The sequence below is a fragment of the Macaca mulatta genome, chromosome 1 (genome assembly GCF_049350105.2).
Source record: "Macaca mulatta isolate MMU2019108-1 chromosome 1, T2T-MMU8v2.0, whole genome shotgun sequence".
NCBI lineage: Eukaryota > Metazoa > Chordata > Mammalia > Primates > Cercopithecidae > Macaca > Macaca mulatta.
Window position 1 is genome coordinate 234331951 of NC_133406.1, and position 20152 is coordinate 234352102.

A 20152-nucleotide genomic window follows, 5' to 3' on the forward strand; every position below is an offset into this window, starting at 1 on the left:
TCACCTTAGACATCACCTCTTCCTTCCCTAACACACCCCCCAGCCCACATATAAGGTGGTCATTTAGGGTTGCCCCAGTCCCTTCCGTTCCCCATTGCAGCTGGCTGTGTTGCATCAGCCCAGGTACTTCTCTCCACTGCCACCCACTCTCACACTGCCCCATTTTTTGTGCTCGGTGACTCGCACACATGTCCGCAGCCACCTTAGAGCAGGCCTTGATATGTTCACCATGAATCCCCAGAGGCTACAACAGTGTGTGGGGCACATAAATGGCACTCGGGGGCCAGGCGTGGTAGCTCACGCCTGTAATCCCAGCACTTTGGGAGGCCAAGGCAGGTGGATCACTTGAGGCCAGGAGTTCGAGACCAGCCTGGCCAATCTCTACTAAGAATACAAAAATTAGCCGGGCATGGTTGGTGGGCATCTGTAGTCCCAGCTACTCGGGAGGCTGAAGCGGGAGGATCGCTTGAACCCAGGAGGCGGAGGTTGCAGTGAGTCGAGATCACACCACTGTACTCCAGCCTCAATGACAGAGTGAGACCCTGTCTCAAAAAATAAAAATAAATGGCATTTGGGGAACAGTTGTTGGATGAATGAAAGGCAACTCATCCTGCCAGCGGGTGCTGATCAGCCCACCTTACAGAGAAGGAAACTGAGGCTGGATGAGGCTCAGTATTGGCAGCTGGAAGGTGGCAGTGCAGCAATAGAGCCCATGTCCCTAAGACTGAGACCAAAGCCCTCTTGGCTATGCAGTGTGGTCCTTGGACCAGCGTCATCAGCAGCCTCACCCAGGAGCTGGCTAAAATGTAGAGCCTCAGCACCGCCCAGACCTCCTGAATCTGAACAGGCCTTTTAACTAGATCCCAGGTGCTAGGCACGTGAGGGAGAGTCTGAGAAAGGCTGCTGTCTCACTTCCAAGGACAGGCTGCTGGGAGTGTGTGTGGAGACTGGGACAAGCCCCAAACGGGGGCCTGCTACCCTGCTTTCCACAAAGAAAATGGCCAGGCACAGTGGCTCATGCCTGTAATCCCAGCACTGGCCAACATGGTGAAACCCCATCTCTAATAAAAATACAAAAAAATTAGCTGGGCATGGTGGCACGCGCCTGTAATCCCAGCTACCTGGGAGGCTGAGGCAGGAGAATCACGAGCATGGGATTGAACCCGGGAGGCGAAGGTTGCAGTGAGCCGAGATCGTGCCACTGCACAACAGTCTGGGCGACAGAGCGACTCTGTCTCAAAAAAAGAAGAAAAGAAAAGGAAGAAAAGAAAGAAAAAGAAAAGAAAGAAAAGAAAGAGAGGCCGGGCGCGGTGGCTCAAGCCTGTAATCCCAGCACTTTGGGAAGCCGAGGCGGGCGGATCACAAGGTCAGGAGATCGAGACCACAGTGAAACCCCGTCTCTACTAAAAATACAAAAAATTAGCCGGGCGCGGTGGCGGGCGCCTGTAGTCCCAGCTACTCAGGAGGCTGAGGCAGGAGAATGGCGGGAACCCGGGAGGCGGAGCTTGCAGTGAGCCGAGATCGCGCCACTGCACTCCAGCCTGGGCAACAGCGTGAGACTCCGTCTCCAAAAAAAAAAAAAAAAAAAAAGAAAAGAAAGAGAGAAAGAAAAAGAAAGAGAAAGAAAGAAAGGAAAAAGAAAGGAAGAAAAAGAAAGGAAGAAAAAGAAAGAAAAAGAAAAACGGAAGGCCCCGAGGTTGGGGTTGGGAATGGCATGGGGGATGGGCTGTGCATCCAGATGCAGACCCCAGGGCTCCCTGGGCACCCCGCCCCACCCACCTTCCGCCTCTGCTCCTCCTCCTCCTGCATCTTCAGCTGCAGCTTGCGCACCATCACCTGGCGCTTCCACTCGGGGATGGGCCGGCCCTGCTCATCGTGCGTGGGGATGAGCGCCTCCACGTCCAGCTGCACGCCCGGCGCAGGAGTAGTGGGCGGCACCGGAACCAAGCTTCCATTGAGCAGCGGCTGAAACCCCGCAGCTGGCGGTGTGGGGCTCCGGACTGGTGACAGTGCAGGTGACACAGACGGCAGCGGTGAATCGGGCTGCAGGGAGAAGCGGTGGGGCTGAGCGCCCGGTGGCCTGGGGCCAGGGAAGCCGGGTCGCAGGCTCCTGCCAGGCCCGCCTACCTGGAAGGCCGGCTGCCCGCTGCCTGAGAACACTGTGGTCAGTCCCTTGCTTTGTGGCGTAGGCTTCAGGCTCTTGCCAGCCTTAATCTCAGCCAGTAGCTCCGAGTTGTCGCCCGTCGGGGACATCATGTTGAAAGACTTGGTGCCTATGCAGAGGCAGGAGATGAGGCACTGGCCAGGGTGGGGCTGCATCCCTGCCACCCCTCACCCGCCCCTCTGCAGCCCCCTTCCCAAGCCAAGATTGGCTGGGTGCCCATCCTCGGCCCCAGCAGGCAGCTCTCCAGATCCCAGGTCCCACAGGCTGCTTTCAGGGCCCCCAGAGGCGGGCCCTTGGTTCCCCGACTGTGACAACCCCACTATCCTCCCCACCCTACTCACGGGGTGGAGGGCCCCCGCCTGGAGGACCCTGGGAGTTCATGGTGGCTCTTGGGCATATGTCCCCGCCCAGCCACTGACTGCCCAGCTCCAAAACAATACCTGGAATCAGCCACCCGACCTTTGTCCCAGGTTCCCTGGCTCAGCCCGGCTGGGGTGGAGCCTCCCTCTGGCCCTCTCCCTACATCAGCAAAGCCTCAGTGACCCTTGAACTGAGTCAATTGGGGCCTCCATGGACATACAGAGTCCGGACCCTGGAGTGTCTGTACCCACCTGGTCCCCTCCCTCCCCACCACACCCACAGACAGACGCACAAGCAGACACATTGTTTGCAAGCCGGGAGCACATTTATGGCAAAGCGAGGCTCAGCTCTAGGGGCCCAGGAAAGCAGGGCCCTTACTGAGGCTACGGCAGGCACCCAGGAAGAAGGGCAGGTGGGTAATATGCAAATACACAGGGCAGAGGGTGCATTTTCCGGCTTAGCCGGAGGAGGCAAATGGAGATTTGGAGAGAGGTCTCTTGAGCCCCGATGAAGGGGTCAGGTCCGGGAGGGAGGAACAAAATGGGCTGATAGCTCTTGGATTCCCAGACTGGGGATCCCAGAGTACAGTCACAGGGAAGAAAAAGAGGAGAAAGGGAGAATCGGTGTGGCTGGCTCATTTATTTAGGCAAAACCACCAGCCAGGCGCAGAATGCTTAGGTGCGTATGTGGGTATGAGGGTAGGTATGAGGTGCAAGGGCCCACCCATGCATCGAGTTTCTCTCGCCTGCCAGCCCCTGCCCTTTCCTCGAGTCTGGGCCCCTCCTGCCTTGCTTTTCCTGCCTCTTCCCCCCACCCCCCGCCTCAGCCTCAGCCAGGAGCCACGCGCGCAGCTACTCACTCTTCCTGTGCCTCAGGACTCTCACTTCTAGGGACCAAGAGGAGAGAAGTGACAGTGGAGTTAGGAGGGAGAGGGGACCAGGATGAGACTGGGACAGCAGGGGACAGGGAGCGGGCCAGGGAGAGCGGGGGGAGGGGGAGTGGAGAAGAGAGGAGGAGCTTTTCTGCCCGTCTGGCTCTGGCCCCGGCTGCTCTGGGGCCTCATGAGGGTGGTCCATCGAGTTCCCGGCTTGGCTGGTGCCCCTGAGGGCTGGACAGGGCCACCACTGGCTCTAGCCCCTAGCAAGGGCCTCCACCTTGGCACTGGGTTGTGGTAGGGCACCCAGCCCTGGCTGTGCTGGGTGGGGGTGTCTGGGGAAGTCCAGAGTATTTTTCTCTGCCCTTAGCTTCAGCCCTGCTGCAGGCTGTGGAGGGAAGGAGGAGGAGGCTTGGCAGGTGCTGGACATGCTTCCATGGGCTCTGGTCTGCAGGGGCTGGGGCTCCACAGGAACCATAGGGGGACAAGCTCTGCTCTGCACTCCTAATCAGGGAGACAAAGCTTTGGAGGGTGCCACTAAGCATGATCTCTGCCCTGAGTGGCTGGGTGAGGAAGGCATCCCAGCCAGGCTGAGATGGGAGCACCACATCTAGACACCCTGTCCTGGGCCTTCTAGGTATCCTGGCAGGGGGACACTGTCCCACCCTACAGAAAAGCAGCCCAGGAATCCTGCACCAGTCTAGCTCTTAAAAAAGGATGCCTAGGGAAGTCACCGGGGAGGGAGGGGAAAACATTGCCCCCATAGCCAGGCCCCGGGTGGCCCAGGGCCCCTGGCAGGAACTGGCTAGGAAGAGTTGCTGGCATATCTAAGAAGGCTTCAGGTCTGTGCTGCTTGGAAGGACAAGAGAAAGACATGGAGAGAGGAAGAGAGGCTCAGGATAGAGGGGGGCAGGGGGAAGAGTGGCCAGCTGCGGGGCCTCTCTGAAGCTGGTTCTACTTCAAGTGTTCCTCCAGCACCAGCTCATTGGAAACGCCAGCGCCAGAGCTGGGAGACCCTTTCTAGCCGGTGGGAGGCAGGCCCAGAGAGGGGAGGGGACTTGCCCAGGCCACACAGCTAGGGGGTGGGAGGCAGGCCCAGACTGGGGAGGGGACTTGCCCCAGGAGCACAGCCCGGTCCTGCTTTGGCAGGACCTCCAGCAACCCAGAGCCCTCTCTTAGGGTCAAGTACTCAATGGGGTAGGGGTGGCCGGAAGAGCATGTAGAAGAGGAAGGACCCGGGCAGTGACAGCTGGGGAGGGGGTGGTGTCTAGATTTCCCTCCCCTTTCAGGGCTAGCGCCGCCCCCCACCCCTCAACCTGCTCCTACTCACTGCCGGTGGATGAAGAGGAGCGGCGCTGCCCGCAGCCAGGGCCAGCGCCCTCAAGGGGCAGAGGCGGGGCCGGTGGCAGCGAACTCGCGGCCTCGGGCAGGGGCGGCGGTGGCGGCGGGGGCGGCGGTGGCAGCTCCCTGGACGCCTTGGGGTCCGCGGCACAGCCGTTAGGCACGTGGTTCCCTGGGAGCAGCGCCGCCTGCGGGGGAGCAGAGGGGCCTTCGAGTGAGCCGCGGACGGCAGGGCCAAGGCGCGGGCAGCCGGCGGGCGCGGGCTGGCAGGCACGCACCTCCTCGCTGTGCGCCATGCCTGGACGTGCGGCCAGCGTCTCGCCCGGGCAGCGGCCCAGCTGCCGGTAGTAGTCCCCCGTGCTGGGCTGCTTGCTGAAGGCGCGGGGCTTGCGGCCGGAGTCCTGCCTCCGCAGCCCGTCGTGGCCGTCGCAGGAGCTTGGCTGCAGGAAGACAGTGACCGGTGGGGCTCGGGCACCTGCCGGGTAGGCGCCCCCCACGCCTCCCCACCCAGCCGTTCACCTCCTGGGGGGACTCGCGGCCAGCGGCCGTCGAGGGGTGCAGCAGCCGTCTTCCTACATCCCCTGTTCTCAGGGCGGGCACGGGGAGAGGGTCATGGGGGTGTCGGTGGAAGGGCAGGCTCCGCCCGCCTTACAGGGAGGGGTTCTGGGCACCGGCCAAGGGGCACAGGGGCCCCCACTGAGGCCAGAAGGGGCGGGCCCAGGGGCGGGGTGGCCCAGCCCCGACGCCAGGGGGAGCTGGAGAAGGGGCACCTCCCGGTTTAGCCCTCACTAGGCCCTTGGCCGCACCCCGCTCTCGGCTGTCAGACGGACTGCGGGTCCCCAGGGCTCCGCGGAGCCCAGTCTTTCGGGGTCCCGGCCGGAGGGAGCCCCCTCCAGAGCCTGTGCTCTCCGAGGCTCCGGCTTGTCCCGGACCCCGGTTGCCCATCCGGGGGCTGCTCCTACCTGCCACGGTGCTGGTGGCCCCCGCTGTGCACCTGGCGGCGGGGGTGGCAGGACCCGACACCTGCGTTACCTGATACTTCCTCTCAGGTTACAGCCGCCCGCACACGGCCAGCCTATGGGCTCCGACGGCCTGACATCACCCGGGGCCCGCCAATCCCAGGCCGAACCCCCCAGCCGTGGCGGATACCACGGGGGTGCCAACTACCTTGCCACACCTGGCCGCAGCTCTGCACCCGCCCCAGGCCAGATGTGACCCCGCCCCCTGCGCCTCTCCCTAAGCTGGGAGCTGAGCCCCCACCTTCATCCTGGGCAGAGGGGGCCTCTCATATTTGGCCCCCGGCTCCGGGTCGCGTCCCCCTGCTTCCCCTCCTGCATCTGGAAACCATCCCCATCCGAAAGCGACACCGACACCCGCGCTCAAGCCTCGGGTTTCAGGGGCCGTAAGGCGGGGTCGGGTGACAGCGTGGCTTCCCGCCCCGTCGCAGCTGCCCCCAAATAGGCCCAGCTCAGTGAGGGAGAGTGAGGCGGCCCGGCCAAACGCTGAGTGACGGAGTGGGGGCTGTCCCCTGCCCCACTCTCCAGCCCCTGCGTCCCTGAGGTGGCCTCAGACCCTTCACCCCGCCCGACCTGGCTCACGTTGCAGGAAACGCGACACCGCAGGATTTGTTTTCTGGGCCAGCCCGCCCGCTCCGCGCCCCCTGCAGCCCAGAGGCTCGGACGCCACGACCCTGCTCCCGCCCTCGGTCAGGCACCCGCGCGGGGGGCGCCGCGGCCACACAAAGAGCCCTTTGTGGAGTGTCCGGGTCCCGGCCCTGGAGCCTGCGGCCCAGCACGCACACAGCCGGGAGGGACGCACACAGCCGGGAGGGGCGCACCAGCCGGGAGGGGGCTCACAGCCGGGAGGGGCACACACAGCCGGGAGGGGCGCACTGAGCCGGGAGGGAGGCACACACCCGGGACGGGCTCACACGGCCAGGAGGGGACCACGCAGACCTGGCACTTGGGCTCACCGGTGGAGAGGGGACACTGGCTGGGCCACCTGTCCTGTGGCTTTGGGCGGGGCCCACAGGCTGGGCTGGGAGCTCAGCGATTCCAGGGCCCCTGCAGCCCTAGCTGGCCGGCCCCCTCTGCCTCCCAGAGATGAAAGGGGAAGCTACTGTGGGAGCTTGGTCTAAGGTAGCATGAAGAGGGCAGCCACTGGAACTGGCCTGCAGGTTTGGTGTCCCTCCCATGCCTCCCTTGCCCAGTGGCCTTGTGACCTGGGTCACCTTGTATAAACTGGCCCTGGGATGGCTTGCCTTGGGCTTAAGAGAGAAATGCAAGGTCCCAGGCTCCAGCAGGACCCCAGAGCGCTGCCACACCACATCTGGCCACCTGTGACCTCAGGCTGTCCCCTCACCTCTCAGGCCATCCTTGCTCTGTTCCTGTGGCCAGAATGCCAGTGTTCCCCAGGTCACCCTGCCCAAGATTCCCAGAATTGCTCAGACCAGACCTCTGCCCCCACTCCTGCTCCAGAGCCTCAGCCAGGGGCCTGCAGCCCCCAGACATCCCTAGGTGCCTCACACTCCACCTGCCTGCCCTGGCCTCATCCTCTCCACACAGGCTCTGCTTCCCTCCAGGGCTCCCAGCTCAGGCCTGGCCCTTTCCCCCAGGATCTCGAGCCCTAAACTGGAACTAGCCACAGCTTCACTTCCTCCCAGCCCCCACTGCCGGTGGGCACCCAGCCCTGCTAGTGCCTGCTCACCTTCCCCCCACACTCCTTCCAGCCCTCACCTCCACAGCCATGCCACTGGCACCTTCCACCTGGCAGCCACCTCCCTTGGGTAACACTCTCTGACAGCCTGGGGCTGTGGGGGTGGTGGGGGCATGCTTGGGGAGGGGCAGTCTCCATGAATTCTCTGTCAACTTCATGACAACCCAGCCACTCTGTGCAAGAGGTGGCACAGGCCCAGTTCCTGGTGAGGCACAGCTGTCTGGACCTGCGTCCTTCACTCCCCGGCTCCCATGGAGGGCGGTGACCTGCTCTTACTCTCCTCCCAGTCCAGTGTCCACCCCTGACCCCTCATGGGACTCGCCAGGAGCTTTGACTCTTGAACATGCCATGGACCTAGGGACCCCCACCCTATGCCCACTAGTGAGGCCAGGCCTTTGGCCTCACTGGCTCCCATCGGCCTAGTCCCCCTGCCGGGAGGCAGGCAGGGGGTGAGGGCTCACTACCTCCTTCTTGAGGGCCTCCGTCTGCACGTGGCGGAGTTTGTTCTTCGTCTGCATGTAGATGTCAGCTGCCTGTGGTCCCACAGGAGGCTTGGGAGCTGGGTAGCCAGGTGGGGGTGGGGGCAGTTGGGTGCCTGGGGGCGGGGGTGGCGGGGGAAAGCTGGGTGGGGGTGGTGGGGGTGTGGGCTTCCCAATCATGCCCTGAGGCAGGCCCAGCTCCGGGTTCAGCATGTCCATGTAGCTCTGTACGTCTGCAGCTCTAGCGCTGGAAAGCTCTGGGGAGGCAGAAGAAAGGGCCAGATTTGGGAGCTTGCGGACAGGCTGTTCCCCAAGACAGACTCTCCGCCACCTGGAAACAACTTGCCGAGGGCCACAGTGGGCTCCAGGGCACCACTTGGTACACTTGCTGTGGCCCCTGGCGGTGCTGGGCCTCCTCTCCCTGGCCCTGCCCTGCCCCAGTCCAGCACTTATTGGGGGAAGATCAGGCACCCTGGTTTGGAGGGGAAGCACCGAGGCTTTGGTGTGTCTAGAGGGCAGGGTCACCTGGAAGGGAAGGGTCTACTCCTTGGGAGTACGGATGGCCACATCTAGTCTTTGCAGGGCACCCCTCCCGGGGCTGGAGGCCACCATCTGGCGGCGTAAACCAGGCATTGCAAGTGGACAGACGCCCATGCTCAGGGCATGGTCAGGGTGTGTGTATACACATGCCTGCAGTCTGCTGAGGCGACTGTGCATTTGTGTGTGTTTGAGTGTGTATGCATTTGTGCACGTGCTTCTTTGTACTGATGAATTTGTGTGCATTGCCCTATGGACATGGTTGTGTGTGTGTGTGCATATCTGTAGTATGGAAATAGAGCATTGTGTGCTTGTGTATAAGATGGGTGTGTGCAGATATTAGCATGGCTCTGTGTGTGTGTTCATATTTGTAGGCTGTATGTACACATGTACAAGCGTGTGCTTTTGTGTGTGAGTAGCTGAGAATAATGAATGGTGGGCGGCACATGTGGATTTTGTGTGTGGGGAGAGTACATGTGGATGTACACCTGTGTTTGTGATGAGCACACACACGCATGAGTGACATCTGTTTCTCAGCAGAAGGGGTGTCTCCTCCCCATGTTTAAGAGCAAGCGATGAGGGTAGTCTCTGACATTGGCTATGGCAGGGTGGCCCAAGGCCAACCCTCACAGCCCAGTGGTCTGGCTTCAGTCTGCTCTCCCTCCCCCTCTTCCTCCTTGGGCACACTCACCGCGTGGAGGGTGCTGGCCCTTGATGCTGGAGTGGCTGGAGGAGCAGGAGTCATAGTTGGAGAGGGTGCTGGTGGGCGAGCTGAGGTCAAAGTTCAGTGGCTGGACTGACACCGTGGTGTTGGGTGAGGACATGCCTGAATCCAGCTGCTTCGCCTCCAGCTCTGCGGATGGATCCCGGGAGAGCACGCGGTGCTCCACACTCTGAAGGGGAGGCAGAGAAGCCATGAAGGCAAGTGCTCCCCAAGATGTGTTGCTCTCCAGGCTAGGGTCCCACTCAGCCACGCCTTCACTGTGGGATCTCGGTCAAGCCACACCCCTCTCCGGGGTCTCTTCTGCATCACTGGAGGGTCTCTCAGGTTCCTCCAAGTTAAGATTCAAGCCCAGCCCCGCCAGGCAGCAGGACCCAGGTTCCTGGGAAACTCCCTCGCCTGGCTCCTCCCTGATTAGGAGGGTGGAGAGATCGACGAGGAAGGGGCCTTGAGCTGCACCCCAAGGGGAGAACTACCAGGAGATCGGCCTTCTCCCTTAAGGATCAGAGGCTCCATGGGGAGGCGCACAGCACAGGCCCATCCCTAGTTATCCAGCTGACAAGCTAGCGCTCCTTGCCGGACCTGGGACCTGGGGCAGACTCCCAACACCAGCCCGGCCTATCTCCTGATGGGGCCCTTGGGGTAAGGGTGGGGCCTGGGTAGCCAGCTGAGCAGTGATGGGCAGCCAGAGCTCAGGCTGCCAGGCCTGCCATTCCCCTGCCCTGCCGGGTCTGTGCCTCTGACCACAGGCCTGTCCCCTCCCGGTGCAGAGGGGGATGGGGTGGGGGCCCTGCTTACATTGCCCATGCTGCCCCTGCTGCCGGCAAGCCCGCTTGCTCCGCTGCCTCCTACCCAGGCGTACTCCTCCTTGCTCCGTGCCCCCTCCCTGCCTAAGAAGTGTCACAGGCCCCCTGGGAGAGAGAGGCAGGCCTGGCACCAGGTAACGGCTCGGCGGCTGCGCTCATTGGCCCCGTAATTAGGGGCTCTGTGGGAGTGTTTGCCTTTTCTGGGCCAGCATCTTCTGTGGCTTGGATCTGTCACTGCCGAAGCTGGGCCTGCTTGGGTGAGAGAACCAGGGCACACACCCCCCACCCATTCCAGGGGACCAGGCCCAGCTGCCTACCCCAGGAGTCAGGGGAGCTATAGGAGGTGGCTTGGGCAGCACCCACAGGCGCTCTTTACCTGGCCAACAGCAGTGGGTGCTGAGGGCACCAAGCCCTGACCCCTGTAGGCAGCAGATAAGAGGCTGAGCCACAGCAGGTGTACTGCATCTGCCCTGAGTCACCCAGCTCTGCAGTCTGGGACAGTGGCTTCAAACTTCCCCTCCCCTACTTACTAGCTGTGTCATTTTGGGTGAGTCACCTATGCTTTTTGTGCCTAAGTTTCTTCATCTGCAAATGGTGATAACAGCACTACTTGCCCTGCTGAGCTCCAGGACATGGCACCCAGTAAATGACATATAGTCAACTATTTTTTTTAGATGGAGTTTCATTCTTGTTGCCCAGGCTGGAGTGTGGTGGTGCGGTCTCGGCTCACTGCAACCTCCACCTCCCAGGTTCAAGCAATTCTCCTGCCTCAGCCTCCTAAGTAGTTGGAATTACAGGTGCCCACCACCACACCCAGCTAATTTTTGTATTTTTAGTAGAGATGGGGTTTCATCATGTTGACCAGGCTGGCCTCGAACCCTGACCTCAGGTGATCCACCCACCTCAGCTTCCTAAAGTGCAGGCATGAGCCACCATGCCTGGCCTGTCAACTTTTTTTTTGAGATGGAATCTTGCTCTGTCACCAGGCTGGAGTGCAGTGGCGCAATCCCAAAGTGCTGGGATTACAGGCGTGAGCCGCCGTGCCTGGCCTAAGCCACCGCACCCAACCAACTATATATATATATATATATATATATATATATTTTTTTTTTTTTTTTGAGATGGAGTCTTGCTCTGTGGCCCAGGCTGAAGTGCAGTGGCGCGATCTTGGCTCACTGCAAGCTCCGCCTCCCAGGTTCACGCTGTTCTCCTGCCTCAGCCTCCTGAGTAGCTGGGACTACAGGCGCCTGCCGCCTCGCCCGGCTACTTTTTTGTATTTTTTAGTAGAGACGGGGTTTCACTGTGTTAGCCAGGATGGTCTCGATCTCCTGACCTCGAGATCCACCCGTTTCGGCCTCCCAAAGTGCTGGGATTACAGGCTTGAGCCACCGCGCCCGGCCTATATTTTTTAATGTACTGTGAAGAGTAACTGAGATTACACCTTTAAGGCACTCGGCAGGGTACCTGCCTAAGTCAGAATCCAATGAGTGGTGTTTGCTGTCCTATGACCACTAGCAGTTGCATCCAGAGAGGCCCTCAGGTGCCCTGGGCCCTAGTGCCACCCCACGGTCCCTCAACAGAGTCACAGACTCTCTTAGCTAAGGGATACCCACCATTGATGCAGCAAAGCCCTTCCCAGTGTCCATCCTGGCTTATATACCCTAGTGACAGGGTGCTCACTACCTGCTGGGCCACTCATTCTCTTCCGGAGACTCTTTCTGGGGCGGAAGTTCATTCTCAGGCCCGCCTGCAGCCTCTGGCCTTTGGGCCTTGCTATGTTCTGCAGCCCCCAGAGCCAGGACCATCCCCCTGTGCTGGCAGGGAGGGCAGATGCACCGACGGTGCTCAGGGCACAGACCACTGCCTTCTTCCCTCCGGGCCTCATTTCACAGACCCTCCATGGCCAGGCTGCCCCATGGAGTTAGTTCACATCCTTTTGGGGTTGGCTGCGAGGCCCACTCTCCTCCCTGCCTGTTGCCTCAAAGCAGGCATTGTACCAGCTGGTGCAGAGCCCTGCACTTGGAGACATCCACAGCTGAGTTCAAGTCCCAGCCGGTCACTTCATGGCTGTCTCACCATAATAACATAATTTAAAAAGAGTAGCATGGGTTTCCAGCTATGAACCAGCCGTGAAGTCAGCAAATGTACAGTGCAGGGGCTGAGAGGTGGCTCCTGGCCAGGCCATCAAGGCAGGTTCTCCACTCTACCCCTTACTGGTAATGTGATCTTGGTGCCCCGCAGACTCAGTTTATCCATATGTGGAACGGGACACTTACACTGTCTTCTGCAGAGGTGGCTGTGAGTTATACCCAAGCTAATGTCTATGGGTGGGTGAATGAGCCTAACTGTTCCCAATGGGGCCTGTCTTGTGATTTCTCCAGCCTTACCCCTTGGGGTGACCCCGTTCTTCCCTGTCCTCTTTCTGTTAACCTTTGTGCCTCTAATCCCTCAGTCCCCAGTAGGCAGTGGTTCTGGGCTGAGAGGTCGTGTGGGGTAGTGGGCTTCCCGTCCCTGAACCGCAGCTTCCTCCTTGGTAAAAAGGGGTGACGACACCCACCACTGGGGTGGAGGGGCGAGAAGAGAGAATGCTACAGGAGCAGCGCAGGGATCGTACCAGGTTCTCCACAGTGCGCAGGTAGCGGGTGCAGTGGCTGTGGCCGTTGAAGTCCGACAGGTCGGCGGCCGTGTACCCGTCGCGGTCGCGGACGTCCAGCTCCGCGCCATTTACTACCAGGATCTGGCAGCACTGCGGGGGCACGCATTGAGGACCCGGCCCCGGTCAGGAGCTGGGACCCCCACACCCGGGCAGGGCCATGCCGAGAGCGCGGTGCCAGCAGAGGGCGCGCGCCCCAATCCCGGACCCGCGCTGACCTCTAGCTCCCCGTTCTCGGCGGCGTCGTGCAGTGGGGTCCCGCCCCACAGGTCAGCCGAGATCTCCCCGCCGTGCAGCAGCAGCCAGCTGAGCACCTTGGTGTGGCCGCGGCTCGCCGCGAAGTGCATGGCGGTGGCGCCGTCTTTGTCCTGCTCCGACAGGCTCACGTCGGTGCAGCTCACCTGGGCAGGAAGGGCGGGGAGAGAGGGGCGGGGGCTGGGCGCCAGGCCCCTGCGGGCCCCGCCCCCTACCCCTCCCGGTCCCGTCCCCATTCCCCCGCCCCACCCTGATGGCCCCACCCCCTCCACGCCCCGCCCTGCCGGCTCCGCCCCGCCTCCCCTCATCCACCGGCCGGGCCCAGAGCTCACCAACCACACGATGACCGGGCTGTGGCCCATCTGCGCCGCGGCGTGCAGCGGGGTCATGCCGTCGAGGGCGCGCGCGTGCGGGTCTGCGCCGCATTCCTGCACCAGGTACTGCGTCACCTCCAGGTGGCCCTCCTGGCACGCCAGGTACAGGGGCGTGGCACCGTTCTTGGTTTGGGCATTCACTCCCCTGAGGAGACACAGTGCCCACGTTGGGCCTTCAGCGCCTCACCCTCTCCGAGGCCTCCTTACGCCCCCCGCCCCCTCCCGGGGAGCCCTGAACGTCAGGGAGAGTGGGTGGGAGAGGGCCCTGTCACCGGCCTGCTGCCGCCCCTGGGGCTTCCCCTGGACTTAGTCCTGAGCCACCCTCCCTCAGAGGGGCCTGAGAGCGTCCGACCCAGCACTGCCCTGCCCTCAGTCCCACTTTTTTTTTTTTTTTTTTTTTTGAGATGAAATCTAGCTCTGTTGCCCAGGCTGGAGTGCAGTCACTTGATCTTGGCTCACTGCAACCTCTGCCTCCCGAGTTCAAGCAATTCTTCTGCCTCAGCCTCCTAAGTAGCAGGGATTACAGGCATGCGCCACCACGCCTGGCTAATTTTTTGTATTTTTAGTAGAGAGGGAGTTTCACCATGTTGACCAGGCTGATCTCGAACTCCTGGCCTCGTGATCCACCCACCTCAGCCTCCCAAAGTGCTGGGATTACAGGCGTGAGCCACTACACCCAGCCTCAGTCCCACTTTTTAACCGATGTCTACAAAGATGTGGTGAGCTGTCCTCTCCACCCCTCTCACCCACTGTCACCATGAGTCCCCACACCTGCTGTGTCTGACCTCTATCCCTTTCACCGTGTGCCCCCTCCATCTGGAATGCCCTTCCATCCTCCTCCCTCTTGAAGACTCAGTCCCCATCCCTCCTCCATGAGGGCCACCCTGATTTATTTCCCCTTTGCTGGCCTCCGCCCCACACTGCCCAGGGCTGCTATGAGCATGACCTGTCATGCTTGGTTGACCATAACTGATTTTGACCTTTGCCTCCCCCAGAAGACTGAGTTCCCAGAGGGCAGGGTGGTAAGGGTTACCAGAAGAAATGCAGTTCATCCAGTTTCAATCTGAATTTCAGATAAACAGATAATGCTTTAGTATTCTATATCCCAAATATTGCATGGGACATACTTGTACTAAAATACAGCTTGTTTTTCTAAGATTCAAAGCTAGTCAAATGTCTTGGGTTTTGTTATTGCTGTTTTTGTTAATCTGGCAGCCCGCGAGATGTCCACTATGTACTGAATGTTTCCGCTGTGCTAGCTCTGGGCTGTGCTAGCTCTGGGCTCTGCTAGCTCTGGGCTCTGCTAGCTCTGGGCTGTGCTAGCTCTGGGCTCTGCTAGCTCTGGGCTCTGCTAGCTCTGGGCTATGGCACTAGCAGGCAGGTTCTTCTTTTTTTATTTTTATTTTTGAGACTGAGTCTTGCTCTGTCATCCAGGCTGGAATGCAATGGCTCAATCTCAGCTCACTGCAACCTCTGCCTCCCAGGTTCAAGCCATTCTTCTGCCTCAGCCTCCCAAGCATCTGGGACTACAGGCATGTGCCACCACGCCTGGCTAATTTTTGTATTTTTAGTAGAAACCCAGTTTCACCATTTTGGCCAGGCTGGTCTCAAACTCCTGACCTCAAGTGAACCACCTGCCTTGGCCTCCCAAAGTGCTGGGATTGCAGGTGGGAGCCACCGCACCCAGCCCAGGTTATTCTTAAGTCCTATTGTCATTCTTATTTCGTGGGGGGTAGTTGAGGCTAGGGCCATGTCTTGCCATGGTTAGTAAAGTACCCAGTGAATGCCATATTGTTATTTATTTATTTATTTATTTTGAGACAGGGTCTTGCTCTGTTGCCCAGGCTAGAGTGCAGTGGCACAATCTTGGCTCACTGCAGCCTCCACCTCCTGGGTTCAAGTTATTCTTCTGCCTCAGCCTCCTGAGTAGCTGGGACTACAGGCATGTGCCACCAAGCCCAGTTAATTTTTGTATTTTTAGTAGAGATGAGGTCTTTCCCAGGCTGGTCTCGAACTCCTGAGCTCAAGTGATTCGCCTGTCTCGGCCTCCCAAAGTGCTGGGATTACAGGCATGAGCCACCGCGTCCGGCCATCAACTATTTTTATTAATTTACTGTGACCATCAACTGAGATTACACCGGTAAGGCACCTAGCAGGGGACCTGCCAGAATCAGAATTCAATCAATGGTACAGCTGCAGCTGGGGAGGCTCACAGGTGGGGCTGGAGGGCCCCGGACTCTGTGCCATCACCCATAGTCCCACAACAGAGGCACAGACTCAGCTGTCTCCTCGGCCACACAGCTGGTAAGTGGCATTTGAACACCCATCTGTCTGTGTGATGCAGAGCCTGGCCGGCAATATGGGCATGCAGGGAGTGAAGAGATGGAACGTGTCTCAGGGGCTTCTCCTGGGGCCTAGCTTTCGGCTGTCACTGTCCTTGTTCTCCCAGCCTAGAGGGGGCCTAACGGGACCAGGAAAGCTGTCCTGGCCGCTGGGCTGCTGGATGTGAACAGCCCAGGGTGCAGTTACCACCAAAAGACACTAGGTGGAGCCACAACCTACCCCCAGACCCAGGAGAAGTTCCAGGTTGGGGGCCTCTTGGGTTCCAATTCACCTTTTGTGCCCAGCAGGCCAATTCTTCACAGGACTTCACATCCTGCCCATCTACCTCCCCCAGTCTACACCGCCCAGATCAACCACATGCTCCACCCCACATCCATCCCTTGCTCAACCATCCAACTACCCATCCACTTGTTGCCTGCCCATCAACGTGTACCAGGCCACCCCCCTTTGCCCTCCACCCTCTTGTTCCCAACACGACTTAGCCCCTCTTCTGACCCCTGTCACGTGTGCCCTTTCCCTCCCTCTCACACACATCCTGAGACCCTCCCAGCTGGCATCTATCTTCCTGTCCCTAAAGCTCTGGTTCTCTGTCCACTTCCCTGACTCCTGAGACCCCCAAGGCTGTCTGCAGCCCCCATGGACCCTCACTCACTGATTTCTCCCCCGTCCCTACTCCCTAGACACAGGGCTGCCATTTGCTGGGGCTGATGCTGGGCCTGGCACTTCATGATGGTGCGGGGAGCAGGCAGCATGCCTGGTGATCCAGAGAGGGTCCCGTCGACACAGATGAGGCAGACAGAAGACCCAGCTACGTATCTATGTTCAGAAACATGCTGGCTCATGGCTGCCGGCCTCCACACCCCAGTGCCAGCATCACCCCCACGCACACTCACATGCTGGTGCATCAGGACAGGCTGATTAATATTTCATGACCAACACTCAGCGGCCTAAATTATTCACCCCGTAACCAAGGCACAGTGAGTACCGGGGTCTTGGGGATTGGGGGCCGGTGGGGGCCCACTGGGTTCTTTCTGTAGAGGCCCACGGTGGTGTGCACAGCTGCGGGGGGCCAGACCTGCAGTGAGCTCTGCTCTCCCAGCACCCCCGACTTGGCAGAGATCCATGACCCAGGGGTGCCCAGCCAGCCGGAGAAGGTCTGAGAAGCTGGCACCAAGCAGGATCTGAGCAGCAGGGGGCAGTGGTACCCACAGCCTCCTGCAGGGCTGCTGGCTGGCACTCCCAGCCCAAGTTCCTGGCACAGAATGAGCCCTCAGTAAGTGCTGGAGCTCATCACCATTCTTATTAGTATTTGCATCTGCACTCATGCGCCCCATTATGGAGTCAGAGCCTCCAGCTTGGAATACCCCAGAACCTGGGGCAGATGTGCTGATGGGCTGGGTGGGAGGGGGTCCTGGCTCAACATCCCCTTCCACCTTGGCCTGAGGGCAAGAAGAACAATGGGCATTCTCACAGTCACTGGGGAGTATTACAAAGATATGGATGAGCATAAGGACACAAATGAAATTCCCATCACACACCTGGAATCCAAGCACCTTGGGAGGCCAAAGCAGGAGGACTGCCTGAGCCTAGGAGTTTGAGACCAGCCTGGGCAACATAGAGAGACCTCCATCTCTACAAACAAAACAAAAATTAGCCAGGTGTGTTGGTGAACAGCTGTAGTCCCAGCCGCTCAGGAGGCTGAAGAGGGAGGATGACTTGAGTCCAGGAAGTTGAGGCTGCAGTGAACTATGATCACACCACTGCACTCCAGCCTGGGTGTCAGAGCAAGACCCTGTCTCTAAAATAAATAAATAAATAAATAAGAACAGAAACAAAATTCCCATCACTGGAGAGAGGAATTAATAAAAGTAATAATAGTAAATAATAATAATAATAGTGATAGCAGCCACCATTTACTGAATGATTACTCTATCTCAAGCACTGTGATGAGTACAACACACACATTCTCTCAGCTGGTCCTTGTAACAACCCTACAGGACAGGTGTTAGCATTGTTCTCCCGGTACAGATGAAGAAACTGAGGCACAGAGAGCTAAGATCACTCTATGAGAAAGAGGCAGAGCCCCGATTTGAGGCTGTGTCTGATGCAGAGCCTGCTTCCGACTCCAAATGTGCCACGTCTGCACTCCTTCTGCTCTTGGTAGGTCTGTCCCGCTGCCTCCCTCCCTTCCACCGCACAGACCACTGCCTTTCCCGGCAGACCTCACTGCTGGGAACTCGGGAACACTCTGCCAGCTACTGGGGCACAGTCCTACAGGAGGACCTGCAGGGAGGGCCCCGGCTTCGCTAAAGGAGGACCTGACTCGAGTCCTGTGCCTTTGAGCTGTGCGACAATCTTGCTTCTTGTCTCTTTGTGTTCCCAAACCCATCCATGAAATGGGGGCAAAAGTCGTCATCCTGACCTTGTGCGGAGCGCCTGAGAAGTGCTTGCAGAGCCCTGAGCACGGGCCTGGTGCCTGGTGCACAGCCATTGCTGAACTCTATGATCCTTCCCTGTGCCTGGGAGGACCAGCCACCAGGAGGGCCCATGACTGGCCTCGCGTGTCCAGGTCCTGCCAAGTACGGGCCAGGCTGGGCATCATTTCTGCTGTGGGGAACACTACCTAGAGGGGAGAGGAGGGTCTTGGGGGAGACCTCTGCCTCCCAGACCCCTGCCAGCTCTAGCCCCGACCACGGTGACAGCTGCAGAAAAGTGCTCCCAGACCAAGCGCTTGCTCTTTGCCCTGGCTTTGACCCAAACACTCTTTGTAGGTCAGAGGCTCCCTGGTGATGATCATATAAATCATGATTTGTTTTCTTTCTCCTGGGAACAAAGATGCTATGGATGAACTGTAACTATTCATCAAGTCACCTCTGATTACACAAAAGAAACATGGGTCGCCCGCGCGGGCTGTGGGAATCTCCGGCAGAGACTGGTGCCAGCTGACTGCCAACGCCGCCACACGGAGTGAGCTGCCCATGGAGCCAGACTCAGACTGAAGAATGATTCCTGCGTCCCTCCCCACTGCCAGTAATGCCTCCCCAGAGGGAGGCCAGGAAGACGCTGTCCCTCCGAGATCGGTCCAGTTGCGGCCTATGACTGCTTTGAATTGAAATTCACCGAGCCTTTGGTGGCTCTACGGCTCTTGGCGTCCTCCAGTCACACTTCCTGGCCTATGTTAAAAGATTCCCGGCCGTGCCGGGCCCGGTGGCTCAAGCCTGTAATCCCAGCACTTTGGGAGGCCGAGACGGGCGGATCACGAGGTCGGGAGATCGAGACCATCCTGGCTAACACGGTGAAACCCCGTCTCTACTAAAAAAATACAAAAAACTAGCCGGGCGAGGTGGTGGGCGCCTGTAGTCCCAGCTACTCAGGAGGCTGAGGCAGGAGAATGGCGTGAACCCGGGAGGCGGAGCTTGTAGTGAGCTGAGATCCGGCCACTGCACTCCAGCCTGGGCGACAGGTGGCTCACGCCTGTAATCCCAGCACTTTGGGAGGCCGAGGCGGGCGGATCACAAGGTCAGGAGATCGAGACCACAGTGAAACCCCGTCTCTACTAAAAATACAAAAAATTAGCCGGGCGCGGTGGCGGGCGCCTGTAGTCCCAGCTATTCAGGAGGCTGAGGCAGGAGAACGGCGTGAACCCAGGAGGCGGAGCTTGCAGTGAGCCGAGATCGCGTCACTGCACTCCAACCTGGGCGACAGCGTGAGACTCCGTCTCAAAAAAAAAAAAAAAAAGATTCCCGGCGGGGCCCGGTGGCTCACGCCTGTAATCTCAGCACCTTGGGAGGCCAAGGCAGGTGGATCACAAGGTCAGGAGATCGAGACCATCCTGGCTAACACAGTGAAACCCCGTCTCTACTAAAAAATACAAAAAATTAGCCAGGCGTGGTGGCGGGCGCCTGTAGTCCCAGCTGCTTGGGAGGCTGAGGCAGGAGAATGGTGTGAACCCGGGAAGCAGAGCTTGCAGTGAGCCAGGATCATACCACTGCACTCCAGCCTGGGTGACAGAGTGAGACTCCGTCTCAAAAAAAAAAAAAAAAAAAAAAAGAGTCCCAAGTCGGCCTGGTCCAGGGAGGAAATGCAGCCCTGATTTGAGAAGGGTTCTACGCCCCAGCCTATCAGCTAGCATGGAAGAGTTCCAGAAGCCTAAAGTTACCTGCAACTCTCCCAGCCTCCCAGCTCTTCCTCCTGGCCCATAATTAGGCCAAATTTGATCCCACCGGAGGCCTCTACACGTCCCTACATCACTGCCAGTTCCGTCATGGCAGGGCTGCGAGGCCGACCCTCTTTTCATTAGGGTCTCAGCTCTCCTCTCCTCAAAGACACCTGGCTTCCCTGACCCCTCAACTTAAAGAACCATCCCCTTCACTTCCTACCAAACTGCCCATCTCCCTATATAGCACTTGTCACTCCTGAATTATCTTGTTCTCCTATTCCTCAGACCCATACACACGTGGACAGTAGAATGTGTGGCTGACGTGATGACGGGCCGGGCAGTTGGGTGCACCCAGTTGCTGTTTGTTGAAT

At 59.3% G+C, this 20152-nt stretch overlaps 2 protein-coding genes across 33 annotated transcripts in view; one reads left to right on the forward strand and one right to left on the reverse strand.

Annotated features, from left to right (window-relative positions):
- ESPN (espin) overlaps positions 1-20152 on the reverse strand; it is a 38644-nt gene that overhangs the window by 7741 nt on the left and 10751 nt on the right. For 6 of the 32 annotated variants that reach the window (XM_077976827.1, XM_077976921.1, XM_077976823.1 and 3 more), the window contains exons 3-12: positions 13238-13424; positions 12869-13051; positions 12612-12743; positions 9162-9363; positions 7919-8190; positions 5018-5179; positions 4729-4927; positions 3384-3410; positions 2128-2273; positions 1780-2043 (exon numbers count right to left, since the gene is read on the reverse strand). In XM_077976827.1, the coding sequence (XP_077832953.1) occupies positions 1780-2043; positions 2128-2273; positions 3384-3410; positions 4729-4927; positions 5018-5179; positions 7919-8190; positions 9162-9363; positions 12612-12743; positions 12869-13051; positions 13238-13424 (1774 nt within the window). Of the gene's footprint in view, positions 1-1779; positions 2274-2505; positions 2699-3383; positions 3411-4706; positions 5180-5258; positions 5775-7918; positions 8191-9161; positions 9364-9989; positions 10124-12611; positions 12744-12868; positions 13101-13217; positions 13425-20152 lie in introns of those variants that run through there. The other 26 variants (XM_077976934.1, XM_077976846.1, XM_028840508.2 and 23 more) reach the window with 22 other exon arrangements.
- ACOT7 (acyl-CoA thioesterase 7) overlaps positions 4292-20152 on the forward strand; it is a 192508-nt gene continuing 176647 nt past the window's right edge. The window contains exon 1 of the mRNA XM_077977866.1: positions 4292-4308. The gene's annotated coding sequence lies outside the window, so the exon portion shown is untranslated. The remainder of the gene's footprint in view (positions 4309-20152) is intronic.